We start from the raw sequence: 12,614 nt of genomic DNA, 5'->3' as shown, positions 1-12,614 counted from the left end.
TGATATTTCTATAATGGGAAGGATCACTCAAAAATAAACATTTACTGTCTTCTCAAATTTAAAGCAGACTTGAACATTTTTTAAAACGTCTTAAGAACATAAATTCAGTTTTCAAAAACCATTTAGGAGACTGTCCCATTGAGATTCAAGGGACCAAGGTAATTAATTACCTATGGCTCAGATTTTTAAAGGTGTTTAAGCATCTACCTCCATGGGAGCCAGTCATTTTGGGTATGTCTACACAACAGCATTACTGACGTTATTCTGAAATAACATAGTACATGTCTACACTACAAGCCTTTATTTTGAAAAATGTCAAGCTCCTTACGCCGACTCCTGTAACCCTCATTTCACGAGGAGTAAGGGATGTCGAAGGAAGAATATTCTTCCTTCGACTTCCTGCTGCGTAGACAATGCCAAAAGCTGAATTAAGCTATTTTGACTTCAGCTACGTAATTGATATAGCTGAAGTTGCGTAGCTTAATTCTACTTTAGCCCTGCTGTGTAGACGTACCTTTCAATACCTATAATAATCTGGCCGTAATCCACTTTTGAAAATGGATCTTAGCCTCCTACGTCACTTTTAAAAATTTCACCCTTAAACTATATGGTGTAAAGTTTGCCCAAAATGAAATTACATCTATAATGAAACAGAACTGTTTAAAATAATCGTTGTATTTGTTTTCAAAGCACGGGGAGAGGCATTCGATAGGAAACATATTGCATATAATGACTGTGAGACAACACCATTAAATGGGAACAGACACAACATAAGAAGTGCTTTATAAAATGAAAAGTGTTGGGATTTCTCTGCTTTCTTTTAATCAAAATAAGAGACTGGCGCTCTGAATAGCAAAGATAAATTAGAGTCGTACGCTGTCTAGGGTCAGGAGGAGCACAGCATGTTTCCTCAGCATGTTTTCTCTTTTGGGCTTCCAGCCAGAGTATATTCTCTTTTTAAGAACCAATTTCCACTGACTTGTGTGAAAAAGAAGCTGTATGAGACGAATAACTTCTGATGAAATTAAATTACAGTCAGGCTGTTAATCTTACCTCTAAAACCACATGAATGAAGTAATATGTATGCATGGGCATGTCACTAATTTGACTGAAGATTTAACCAAGCTTTCTGTGCAACTAACGTGGGTATCGTTAGCAGTGTTCATGTAGGCATGTCGTACTGGCTCCCAAGAAAAAAATCTGGCTGGAGTCCAATTTAGTTAACCCTTAAAGTGTTACTGATTGGCAAGGGAAGGCTTGTGCATCATATCTCGCCAACATGTGTAAGCTAATTGAATGCCTACTTCCTTCGAAAAAAATAGGGTTCCGTTCCAATCTTCATAATAAAAACGTAATAAGTGAGAGCCAATCTGGTTTAAGAGTCACCCAATGAGAAGAGAAGCCTATATTTTGTTGGATTTGGATGGAGGAGAATTTTATTATGTAACCCCGTTAGCTGAAGGGCAGAGGAGTGAAATCTTGGAATTTTGCCATTGATGCCAACGGAGCTAGGATTTTATCTGGCCTTTTTTTACTTCTACAAAGAGAAGAGGCTCTGCCTGGAGGAAAACAATCTCCTCTGTCCCAAAAATGCAGCCGGGGGCAATCTGCATTCCCTACAGAGGCTGGTTATGAGATGCCAAATTAGACCATTGATTTTTATCAGGGACAGCGCTCCTCCTCGTAGACATCCTCCTGCAAAATTGGGTGTTTCCTTCGGACGCACGGCAGGCCACCGTGGGAGGGTTTTGCTGGAGCAGTCAGATTATCAGCTGGTGGAAATGGGTGTGGAACAGTCGGTGGCGCTCTGCTAATTCAAGTCATCTGAGAAGCTGACGAGGGCCGGTTTTGCTGCAGATTCCCATCAAACAGAATAGTAATGCTAGGATGACGCTGCATGTCCCACCAGAATCAGGTTGGATAGACATCTCTCAGGGATAATCTAGATGCTTCTTGGTCCTGCCATGAGTGCAGGGGACTGGAGCTGATGCCCTCTCGAGGTCCCTTCCAGTCCTAGTGTTCTATGATTTTCAGAAACTGGATTTTAGCGCTTCCTAAACCCCCTCTTCAGCAGGGGTAGGTAATTCCGCTCATTGGAAGGTCTCCATAGATGATTTATTTTTCTCAGCTGACAATTATAATCTATTTCAAGCCTCGCCACACTCCCCTTACCTCTCAGTCAGATCTTTAAGGGTTAACTGCTACATTCACCGCATTGTGCCCATGCCAATGCCAAATTCCCATTTTGGTGTGTCACGCCTTGAATGCCACCATTACGGACGCGTGCGCTTAAAGACGCTGAGCACTGCCCCCTTAACCTCACGCTGCTTGTCCTGTTTCCGTGTGCCGACACAGAGCAGCCGTAATATTCGTGTGTAATTTGATTTTGAGTACAGTGTATTGCTCTTTTCTGAAACTTTTTCCCTTTTCTTTCTTTTTTTGTCAACTTTCTGCATTGGCAGAGCATCTTGGGATTGAATTTATGGGTATGGACCAATCATTCCTTTTAGCCTGCAGATTTTAGAGCCTGAGAGATTAAAACCTTTTCCCCCCCTCCTTCAATTTCTAACCAATTTCTTTATGCTTTAGAAGGGATCATACAGCTATAACAATAAACTTTGTCAACTTTCTAGTTGGGGATTAACTCACTAGAATGTTAAATAACAGGATACTTTAAATCTCCACGTTTTTATATACATTAGCCTTGAAGTTGTCCGGCTAGACTTTTCTGCCAGATGGCTTTGAACACTTGACACATTGGCATTAGTTATGATCTTTTGGCTTAAGAAAAGCCCACTGAATTAATTAAGCAGATGTTAATGGGCTATATTTAAAAAAAAAAAAAAAAAAGACAAGAAGATAATATTGCCAGGTAAATGCTACAACAAAATAAACAATATTGAGCTCCATTTTCAAAGTAAACTTGAGTGACTAAATCAATATTTAGGTGCCTAAGCCAGCACCTAATTGCCTGCAGTAGCTATGTAGATGAATAAGAGTTTACAAGCCTCATTTCAAATACTCAGGTCTACAAAATGGGCTCAATCTATCCCTTAATAAATCCAAACTGTGCACGGGCAAAACGCTGGCAATAAGCATCATTTTCAATATGGTGCGGTAAATATAAGCATCATTTCATAAGCAAATATAAGTCTGATCTTACCCACATTCATCGGAGTTGTTCTTGCTTGTGTGCCTAACATTCGGCGGGAGGTGAAACGTCTCTTGAACGAGCAGAATGATTAAAACAAAGCTAAATTTGAAGTCATTCATTCTCATTTGGAAATTCCTACAATTCCTAACAAAAATAGGAGCTAGGCAAGTAAAGAGGGGTGTTTTATCCCATTATTTGCAAAGAGGTTTAATTTAGATGACGAATAAAATTGCAGATTTAAATGGAATTCGCTCAGAAATAGTTTCTGGAGTGCTCGCCATTATAAATGGGAAGACAAAAATGACAAACAAAATATTCTGCAAAGGTCAGACTTGTAAAGGTAGTTGGGGGGGCTAACCCTTGTTTGCAGCTAAGTGCCTTGAGAAGTCGGGCACTCGGTTGTAGAAGTCCAGTGCTGCAGTAGGAGAAATCCTATTACGGCAGTAATATACGGTGGATTATTTGCTAGAAATCGTGGTGAAGTGGCCCAGATAAGAAAGGAAATTAGTTCACTAGGCAAGAATCTTTTCACTAAAGGAGTAGCTCCCAGCCATCAGACCTGCTTGGGTAAGCCCTGTGGCAATATTTGAGTGTCCTCCACTTTTAATTAGGGTCTGGGTCTCATGTACCCCAACACCCCTTTCCACCACTTCAAATCAGTCTTTTAGGCCTTGTCCTCCGGTGCTTGCACAGCACCGTGCTCCACACATGTAGTGATTGTGGACTGTCAGTGCCACACTCACGCCATAAACACACACAAATCACAGTGTCCATTTACATCTCGTGCGCGGCGGACACCACGGGACACACCCATCGACCTATCACAAGCCTAAACGCCTCTTCCATCCCACGCAAAGAGAATCTAGCTTCTGGGTCAACCGGGAGTAACCTCAATGGTACCTTTGGAGTTAAAAGAATTGACCCTGATATAACCGAGAGCAGAATTTTTCCACTGATTTAAAACGGTGGGTTTTTTCATGTTATCGAGCTTATATATGACGACATATATGAGTCTATGAGACATGAAGCCAAAATTTCAATTAAAATCATTTGGGAATGGACATTTAATATGTTGTATTCAACACTATTCTCCTGTGTGTTTATTGTGCCGTCACAATACACCTTTTCCTTGGCTAACCATTCAGCACTTTCACGGAAGCCTCTAACTAGCCTAGGCTAGGAGTTATGCTGTATGAGAAATCCCTTCTGATCCCACTTCAACCTTTTTTTCAAGCATTTCTTCACTCTGTTTTTTCTAGTATCAAGCATGCTGTGCCAGGCCTGCAGTTGACTCTTCAACTTATAACCTTGTCTTTCCCTGAATTTCACCTTCTGTCTTTTCCTGTCTGTCATGTTTGTTTTGGGCTCTCTTTTCTTTTGACTTCCTGTTCTTGGATTTTGAGTTGTTTAATAAATTTTGCAGCATTTTAGTTTTACCACACTGACTTCTTCCTCCCCTCTGTTACTACTCAGTGCTATTAATTTTGTCTGACGGTGTTCGTGATCTCTTTACCGGTGTTTTGATTTACCATGGGGTTGGCTTGCAGGAAGTGTTTGTCTCATGATAAGGTGCACTGCATCATAGAAACGAAGATACTTTTTTTTTTAAGGCCACGTCTACGCTAAAGGGGAAGGTCAAATCAAGATACGCAACTCCAGCTACATTGATTACAGAGCTGGAGTCGATATACCTTCATTCACGTTTCCCCGCTGTCACACAGAGGGTCAGCTTCCCTTATTCCTCGCAGGAGCAGTACTGGCTGCTGATGGGGGCCCTCCAACTATTTACGTAGCTGGAGTTGCGTACCTTAAGCCGACCTTCCGCATCTAGCATAGACCTGGCCTGAGATAGAGAATCATTTAGCTCCTGGTTTTAAAGAGACACTAATGGAGACTTGTATTGCCCGGAACTAGGGATGTAAGCGACAAGAGGACTAGTCACTCCCCCTCCCCTGCCCCCGCTTGCTGCCTCTATCAGAGAGAGGCAACACGGGATGGGAGCATGAGCTGCTGTGGGGGAGGCAGAGGGCAGCAGGGAGATGGTGCGAGCAGGGCACGAAATGGTCCCGCTCTGGTCCCGACTGCTTTTCCTCTCCCTTTGAAATGTACAAGAGACGTCTGCGGCTCTTGTACATTTCAATGGAAGAGGCACAGAGGGGAACCATTCCAGCAGGGACTGTTTCGGCTGGCGTGGATTCCTGCTGCCTCTCTCCCTTTGAAATATACAAGAGCCGCAGGCAGCTCCTGTACATTTCAAAGGGAGAGGAGCAGCAAACCCGCTGGGTCTCTCCCTTTGAAATGTACAGGAGCTGCAAGTGGCTCTTGTACATTTCAACGGCAAAGGCACAGCAGGATAGCAAGTGCCCCCCCCATATCGATTAATCGAGTAGTCGATGGAAATTCCATTGCCCGGAATTTTAGTTTGAAATTCCATCAACTACTCGATTAGCTGATTAATCAAAATGTAACTTCTCTGACTGGAACCCCTATGAGAGGATCAGATCATAGGTCAGTGTCAAGTCAACAGTACTTGTATGTCCGTGCCACTGGATTACTCCTGTGAGGTCTGAGGCAGACTGCCAGGCCAGGGCACACCAGTTAGTACTGCCCCCTCAGGATTCAGGCCAGCAGATTTCACCCCCTCCCCCTCCCGCTCCCTGTCCTTTCCGCCACTGTTCGGTCCCCACGATGGCGGGGAGCTGCATTTCTTTTGGCTTGTAAATCTCTCTTACGGCAGTTTCCCACTTGGTGTCCCGATGAAGCCCTGCCAAGTTCCGACTGGCATCCCTGCCATGTCCGCTTTTCCCAACTGCCATGGAGAATTCTGACTAGTTCGTCCTGCAGTATCTTTTTTTTTTTTTTAAATAAAAAGCCCAATCTCCGTGACTATGTCAGTCGCCAAGAGAGGGAAGGGGGCCAGATTCCCAATGCCGTGTCTTGAATCAACCCTCAGAGAGGCCCCAATGCACCACTCTGTGAAAGTGGAGCACTGAAAATGCCTTTGAGGATCTGGGCCTACGTCTCTCTAGGTCAAAGTTCCAAGCATAACATTTCCCTACTGCACTAGACAAGGGCGCTTTGCCAATTGTGACCGATGACGGTATCTGAAGGCTCAGCCAACCCAAACACGGCTGGTGCTAACGAGTTCTTTAGAACAGGGAAATATCTCTGCAAATGAGATCAGTGAAGTAGAGTAGGTTTTCTTGAGAGGGCAAGACTACACTCTAGCTAGGACTGTTCTTTTAATCCCAGTCTGGATAGGTAAGGAATCACACCGTGTTTCTTTGATACAGTGCGTCACTAATAGTTGCTAATGCCATATTTTGGGACAAGGGGCTCAACTGCTCAGCATGCTGAGCGCCCACAGAGCATTTGTCTCTTTTTCATTGGTGCTACAATTTCAAGCCAACCTCATGTTAGGAATGTGAAAGGATACTCTGAAATTTCTCCTGTAAAGACCGCTGAGATGTATACGTTTGATTTGGGAGGGAGGACTGGGGGAGGGAAGGGACAACCCTGAATATTAAAACAAAAGAAAAGATGATGAATTTGCTTTCTGGAACTGGGAAGTAACCTTTATTCCAGCTGTCTTTGCAGGAGCAAAATATCCCAAGCATTTTCAAATCACTTAAGTACCGAAGTTCATTGTGTTTTGAGTTTCAGCAACTGCTGGCATTTTGTCAGTTTTAACAGTCTCATTTTGGAGATTTGTTCTTGTTCATAGTAGAAGTATTGCTTTTTATTTGACCTGTTTCGTTTTATTGGCCCCCATTAGCCACTGATATTGTGTTAAGAGCTTATGTTCCGACCCTGCAATAGAATTTTGCCCAACGTGCACGGTAATTGTGGGCTTGTTTTACTGTCTGGTGTGAGCCTGCATCTTGTAATCTTGTCTGTTTTTGTCCCTTTCTAGAAGCAGAGGAACTGTACCAGAAAAGGGTCTTGACCATAACTGGCATCTGCATTGCCCTCCTAGTAGTTGGCATCATGTGTGTTGTGGCCTACTGCAAAACCAAGTAAACTTTTCTCTTCCTTTTTATCTCTGTGGTTTTCCCTAAGCGGCTTTTTGCTGCAGACTCTCACAGCTGAACCCTTCCTCCCCATGACAAATGACTGACCCTGTCACCCCACTTCCACCACTGGACAATTGTGGGTGACAGGGTCCGATTGGAACCTGCCATAGGCTTGCATGTATGTAAGCATGGCGATTTCATGGTGCAAAGTCAGAATCTGTGTTTCTCTAAATTCGAATGTCAGTGACAAACAGGAATCAGCACACTGCAGGCTTGTTTTCACTAAGCAGAAAGTCGACACTGCTGCGGTCGATCTTCTGGAGTCGATTTAGCAGGTCTAGAAAAGACCCACTAAATCGAACTCAGAGGGCACCCATGTCAGGCCGGTGCTCCCCATGAGGAGTATGGGAAACCGATGGGAGTGTTTGCTCCTGTCGAGCTCCTGCTGTAGAGACCACGCAGAAACTTGCATTGAGGGACGTCGACTCCAGCTACATAATTATTGTAGCTGGAGTTGCTTATCTTAATTCAACTTTCCTCTGTAGTGTAGACCTGGCCTAAGATTAAATACTGCCGATACAGATCTCACTCAGTATCAGGTGTGGACTTTGGAGACTAGAAGGAAAAACATCAGACTGGTTTGGAAGTATTTGAGAGCAAGATCGACATCAGTAAGGGCTTGGAAATCCAAAAAACGAAAGGATTGAATTTGAAATTGTGGTAAAAATACACTTGAGCTGTTACATTCAGTAACGTCTCTAAATGACACGGTTAATGCAAGGCATTTAGGAGCAAGTCCCAATGGAAGTCGGTAGGATTGGCGCTGTCAAATTCTTTAGCTGCTTTTATAAACCTTTTCTAATTGTACCTACCAAACATCAAAATAAACTATTGTAAGTTGACCACAATTGCTCTAGGCAGATGTTCCATTCGACTTACTGTTCTAGGGCTTGATCCAAAGCTCCCTGAAACCAATGGATTTGGATCAGGCACCTCCTTAAATATCTCTATAGGAGCCACTTAAAGTAGTCTGGAATGTCATTTAGACTTTGATCATCCGAAGGAACAAGAGATACTGCGAATTGATGCCAGAAGCCAGTGAAATGTATTTAAAGCGCTTGATGAGTGTGAAAAGGGGACTGATCAGTTAAACCTTCAAAATCCGACCGAGAGGTTATGTTGGCATTTGGGGCATGCTCAGTGTATTCTCCCCTATTCCCCCTCCCCATCCTGTCTGTTGGAAAACCCAAGGGAAACCCACATAGGTTTGAAAGGAATACGTAAAAGAAAACTAGAAATCTCTAGGAATGCATGGGCACCTTTGCAAATGACATTGCTGATGGAGGGTGAAGATGACATCTAACACTGAGTCTTTAATCCCAACGTGCTCTCTCGGCATGGCAAGTAAATTCACGAAGACATGTCGCAGAACGGTTCCCCTTCCTCTCAGCTTCCTTTTGTAATGTCTTTTTAGTTAGTTAATGTCTTTTAAATGCAGGAAGAAAGGCACATTTGCACAATGCATCCAGCTACAGCGCTGAAGGTGAAAAGCAGTGCAGACTTACAGGCTCATAGCCCCACATGGTGCAAATTGGCAGAACTGCATGGACTTCAGTGGAGCTATGCCATTTATACCAGCTAAGAATCTGGCCCGTTGATTCTGAATCTAAGCCATTTTAGAGTCTACATACCCACAGATACAGCTGAGTCAGGAGTCCTGGCTACCACACAGCTATCCACTAACAAAGTTCCTGGTTCTAGTGCCATTGAAGGATACCATCAACAGCCCTTCCTTAACACTCTGTGTGTATGTGTGTGAGAGAGAGAGAGAGAGAGAGAGAGAGCGCGCACACACGCACACCTGTCATTGCCTGTGCATATGTACTATATGGGCGGAATCACTAAATCGTTCGTTTCAGCCTGTCATCCGCAGACCCCTATGTCTAAGGGTGTGTCTAGACTACATGGCTCCATCGACAGAGCCACGTAGATAAGTTTACTAGACATAGCAAAATGAAGCGGTGATTTAAATAATCGCCGCTTCATTGACATCAAAATGGCCGCCACGCTGTGCCGATCAGCTGATTGTTGGCACAGCTGATTGTAGACTAGACGGGGATCAGGTGACCCCAGAACCCTTTGTCGTCAGATCCTGTAAGCCTCGTTTCACCAGGCATAAAGGATCTGACGATGAAGGGTTCTTGGGTCGGCTCTGTCGACGGAGCCATGTAGTCTAGACACACTCTAAGACTTCCAAAGGGGTCTGCACCTCAAGTGGAATTTGTTTAGGGGTCTGCAAAGGAGCAAAGATCAAAACCCACTGCACTAAATTACGACAAAAACCAAAATGTGCCTCCAGCAGTTCATGCAATAATTGTCAAACGCCCAGTGTCAAGTAATTCATTCTGCGCTGAAGCTTCCTTGATCGCAGTATCTTTTAATAAGCTTCCAGCGTCCTTTTATTTTCCCTGTTTGGCAAAAATGGAGAATCCTCTCTTTAGGTCTCCCTTGAAAATAACATGGCTGTGTCATGCAGTGTCTTATCCTGCCAAAATATCTGCACTTCTGTATGTTTATTACTATAGCCAAGGCCCTATGTACTCTGCAGTAAGTTGGACCTAATTTTACACTCAATTCCCTGGGTTCTGCAGCTCTAATGTGGAAATTCTGCAGTACCTTCAAACAAATCTGGAAGACATTTATAGATTAAGTATGAAATTACATAACCCAGTTGTAATACAATAGTCCCAATGTTATTTGTTTTGATATTAAACTCAGTGTATTTTATATTGCAGTTTTGGTTCTCAGGGTGCTGTACATTTTGGTACTAGCAGCTTGTTATTAGCTCATAGAAGTGTTCATGGGGGGAATCCGAAAAGTTTATCAGCAGGAACATTGAGGTTGTGATTTGAGGAATCCCTTGCCTTATGAGATTGTGGCAGAAGCATAATAGTTGGATGTTTTTGTCAAAATGATCAGTAGCAAACCTTTTAACAGCCTTGACATTGACTCAGCAATCACTAGGTTTCAGAGTTAACATGCAATTTACATGAATGAGGCCCTTAATTCCTCTCAGAGCGGGCAGGCTGTCTGCACACAGAGGCCAACATCACTTCATCAGTTAGCATTTTCTAAATATTTTCAAGATTTCCTCTGTACACATAAAGACTCTAAATATCGTTTTACGTGAAAGCTTTGATTGTGGAGCACCGTTCATTGGTGGGGGGGAGAAATCCATGGCAAATTCTGTAGCTGCACTGTCACAGAACACACAGTATGAAACATTGGGCTACGTCCTTATGATGACTGAGAAAAGTCATCGGAGTGACCAGCTCTTGATGAGCAACTATGGCAGGATGTATATTGCTGGTCTTCTGCTCAAAGCAGTAGCAGTTGTTTGTAACATGGGTGCTCTCTGGTTCGGACCCTAGACCCATAGGACCGATGGGTTACAGATGAACAATTTCCTGAGTACCCCCACAGCCCATGGCAGAATGTTCTCAAACACCTAATCAGTCTGTACAGTGCCACCGTGCAGTCTCGCACACCAGGGAAGGCAGAAGCAAGTCTGCTGGGTTTTGAGCTTTGGTTGCTCAACCTGTCAGGGTGGCTAAACGCTGGAATAAGTTGCTAGGGAGGTTGTGGAATCTCCATCCCTGGAGATATTTAAGAGCAGGTTGGACAGACACCTGTCAGGGATGCTCTAGATGGTGCTTGGTCTTGCCGTGAGGGCAGGGGACTGGACTTGATGACCTCTCGAGGTCCCTTCCAGTTCTAGCTTTCTATGATTCTGTGAAATGGAGTAAGTTTTAGAAAGTTGGATCACCTCCTCTCCCATCTTTCCCTGTCTCTCTGCCACCCCCTACACTCCCACATAGACCTTCCGCAGTGCTTCAAATTCCAACTGCACCATCCCTGCTTAGCACTCCAGTCTTAGGAATGGCTCAGAGACCATGGGAATGAATGGGATGGCGATAAAGTGGTTCTATCGTGTTTTTCATTCGCCGATTAAAACCGTTTCCTTCTCTTTCCCATACAGGAAGCAACGGAAAAAGTTGCATGATCGTCTTAGGCAGAGCCTTCGCTCTGAACGGCACAACATGGTGAACGTGGCTAACGGGCCCCACCATCCCAATCCGCCACCCGAAAACGTCCAGCTGGTAAACGTAGGTTTTAATGTCCGTTCAGAACTCTAAGCCGTGAGTGCAGCCGGTGCATTTATCTGAGAGCTTTTCAATGACTAGCTGCTAAAAATCAAGGATCAGGGTTTCCAGGAATATGGGATTTCTCCCCCCAAGAAACGTTTAGAAATATTTTAAGGAGCGGTGCTGCTGTACGGTAAATTCAGAACATTTTCATGTGCAGCCATTTCAGAAGAACATGGAATATCAGTCAGTCGATTGCTCTGTATCAGAGGCTGAGATGTTAGCATACCAGCCTTACCTCATAGCCACAACCTTGTGAGGAAGCATGTCTTTGGAAATGGAGCTCTACAAATAATGTACCAAGTGGCTATTTGACCTTTCTGGTGTGGAGTAGCCTGATTGCTTTTTGTTTTGCCGTCCCAGGTTACAAACAGACCCATTTTCTTTTCCCTCACGCCAGCAAAGGCTGGCGAACGTTGCTGGGGTAACGCTCCCCAAAACAGACAGCTGACCAAAATGCAGGTGCGCGGTGCAGTCCCGATGTAACCCAGAGCACCGTCTGTTTCCTCAGCAGCACGTGTCTAAAAACGTCATTGCCAGCGAGCACGTCATTGAGAGGGAGACGGAGACGTCGTTTTCCACGAGTCGCTACACCTCGACGACGCATCACTCCACCACTGTCACCCAGACGCCTAGCCACAGGTACCAGAGTGAGAAAAGAAATCTCCTTGCCTGAGGAGAAACTGGTGTTGGATGTCAGGCTCTCCTCACTGCATGAAGGGGGAATGTATGCAAATGCACTGGTCCCGGGGGTTTCATCGAAGGACGTGCGGTCGTGGACATCCTGTGACCGAAATGAATTCTCTTCCTCGGCGTTTTCCCTGAGTGCTGTTGATTGTGTGGAATTCCGTTACGGTTTGCATCAAAATTAATGATGCAGGGAGGCATAGCTCAGTGGTTTGAGCATTGGCTCGCTAAACCCAGCGTTGCGAGTTCAATCCTTGAGGTGGCCGTGTAGGGATCTGCAGTAAATCTGTCAGGGATGGTCCAGGCAGGGGACTGGACTTGATGACCTCTCAAGGTCCCTTCCAGCTCTATGAGATAGGTATATCTCCATACGATATCCACAAATTGCTGAACTGACAAGAAGCCTTTTGTTTATTGACACTCTTAACCGAACCACCCCCTGGTACTCTCAGAAATAACCCCATCTTCTCGTTTGTTGGATGGGAGACTTCACACCAACTAGGACAGGGGTCTCCAACCTTTTTTAATTGAAGTGCAATCCAAGATCTACGTCAA

General features: G+C 44.3%; 1 protein-coding gene across 10 annotated transcripts in view; it reads left to right on the top strand.

The window, feature by feature from the left end:
- The window catches only part of NRG1 (neuregulin 1), a 532,697-nt gene that overhangs the window by 504,937 nt on the left and 15,146 nt on the right, over positions 1-12,614 (top strand). For 6 of the 10 annotated variants that reach the window (XM_075931340.2, XM_075931336.2, XM_089779154.1 and 3 more), the window contains 4 exons: positions 2,463-2,486; positions 7,068-7,170; positions 11,207-11,333; positions 11,884-12,014. In XM_075931340.2, the coding sequence (XP_075787455.2) occupies positions 2,463-2,486; positions 7,068-7,170; positions 11,207-11,333; positions 11,884-12,014 (385 nt within the window). The remainder of the gene's footprint in view (positions 1-2,462; positions 2,487-7,067; positions 7,171-11,206; positions 11,334-11,883; positions 12,015-12,614) is intronic. The other 4 variants (XM_075931339.2, XM_075931338.2, XM_025183084.3 and 1 more) reach the window with 2 other exon arrangements.

Source organism: Pelodiscus sinensis, chromosome 6, assembly GCF_052426305.1.
Source record: "Pelodiscus sinensis isolate ZL-2025 chromosome 6, ASM5242630v1, whole genome shotgun sequence".
In the NCBI taxonomy this organism is placed as follows: Eukaryota; Metazoa; Chordata; order Testudines; family Trionychidae; genus Pelodiscus; species Pelodiscus sinensis.
The sequence above is the reverse complement of the archived record's forward strand: the minus strand, read 5'-3'. Positions and strand labels throughout refer to the sequence as shown.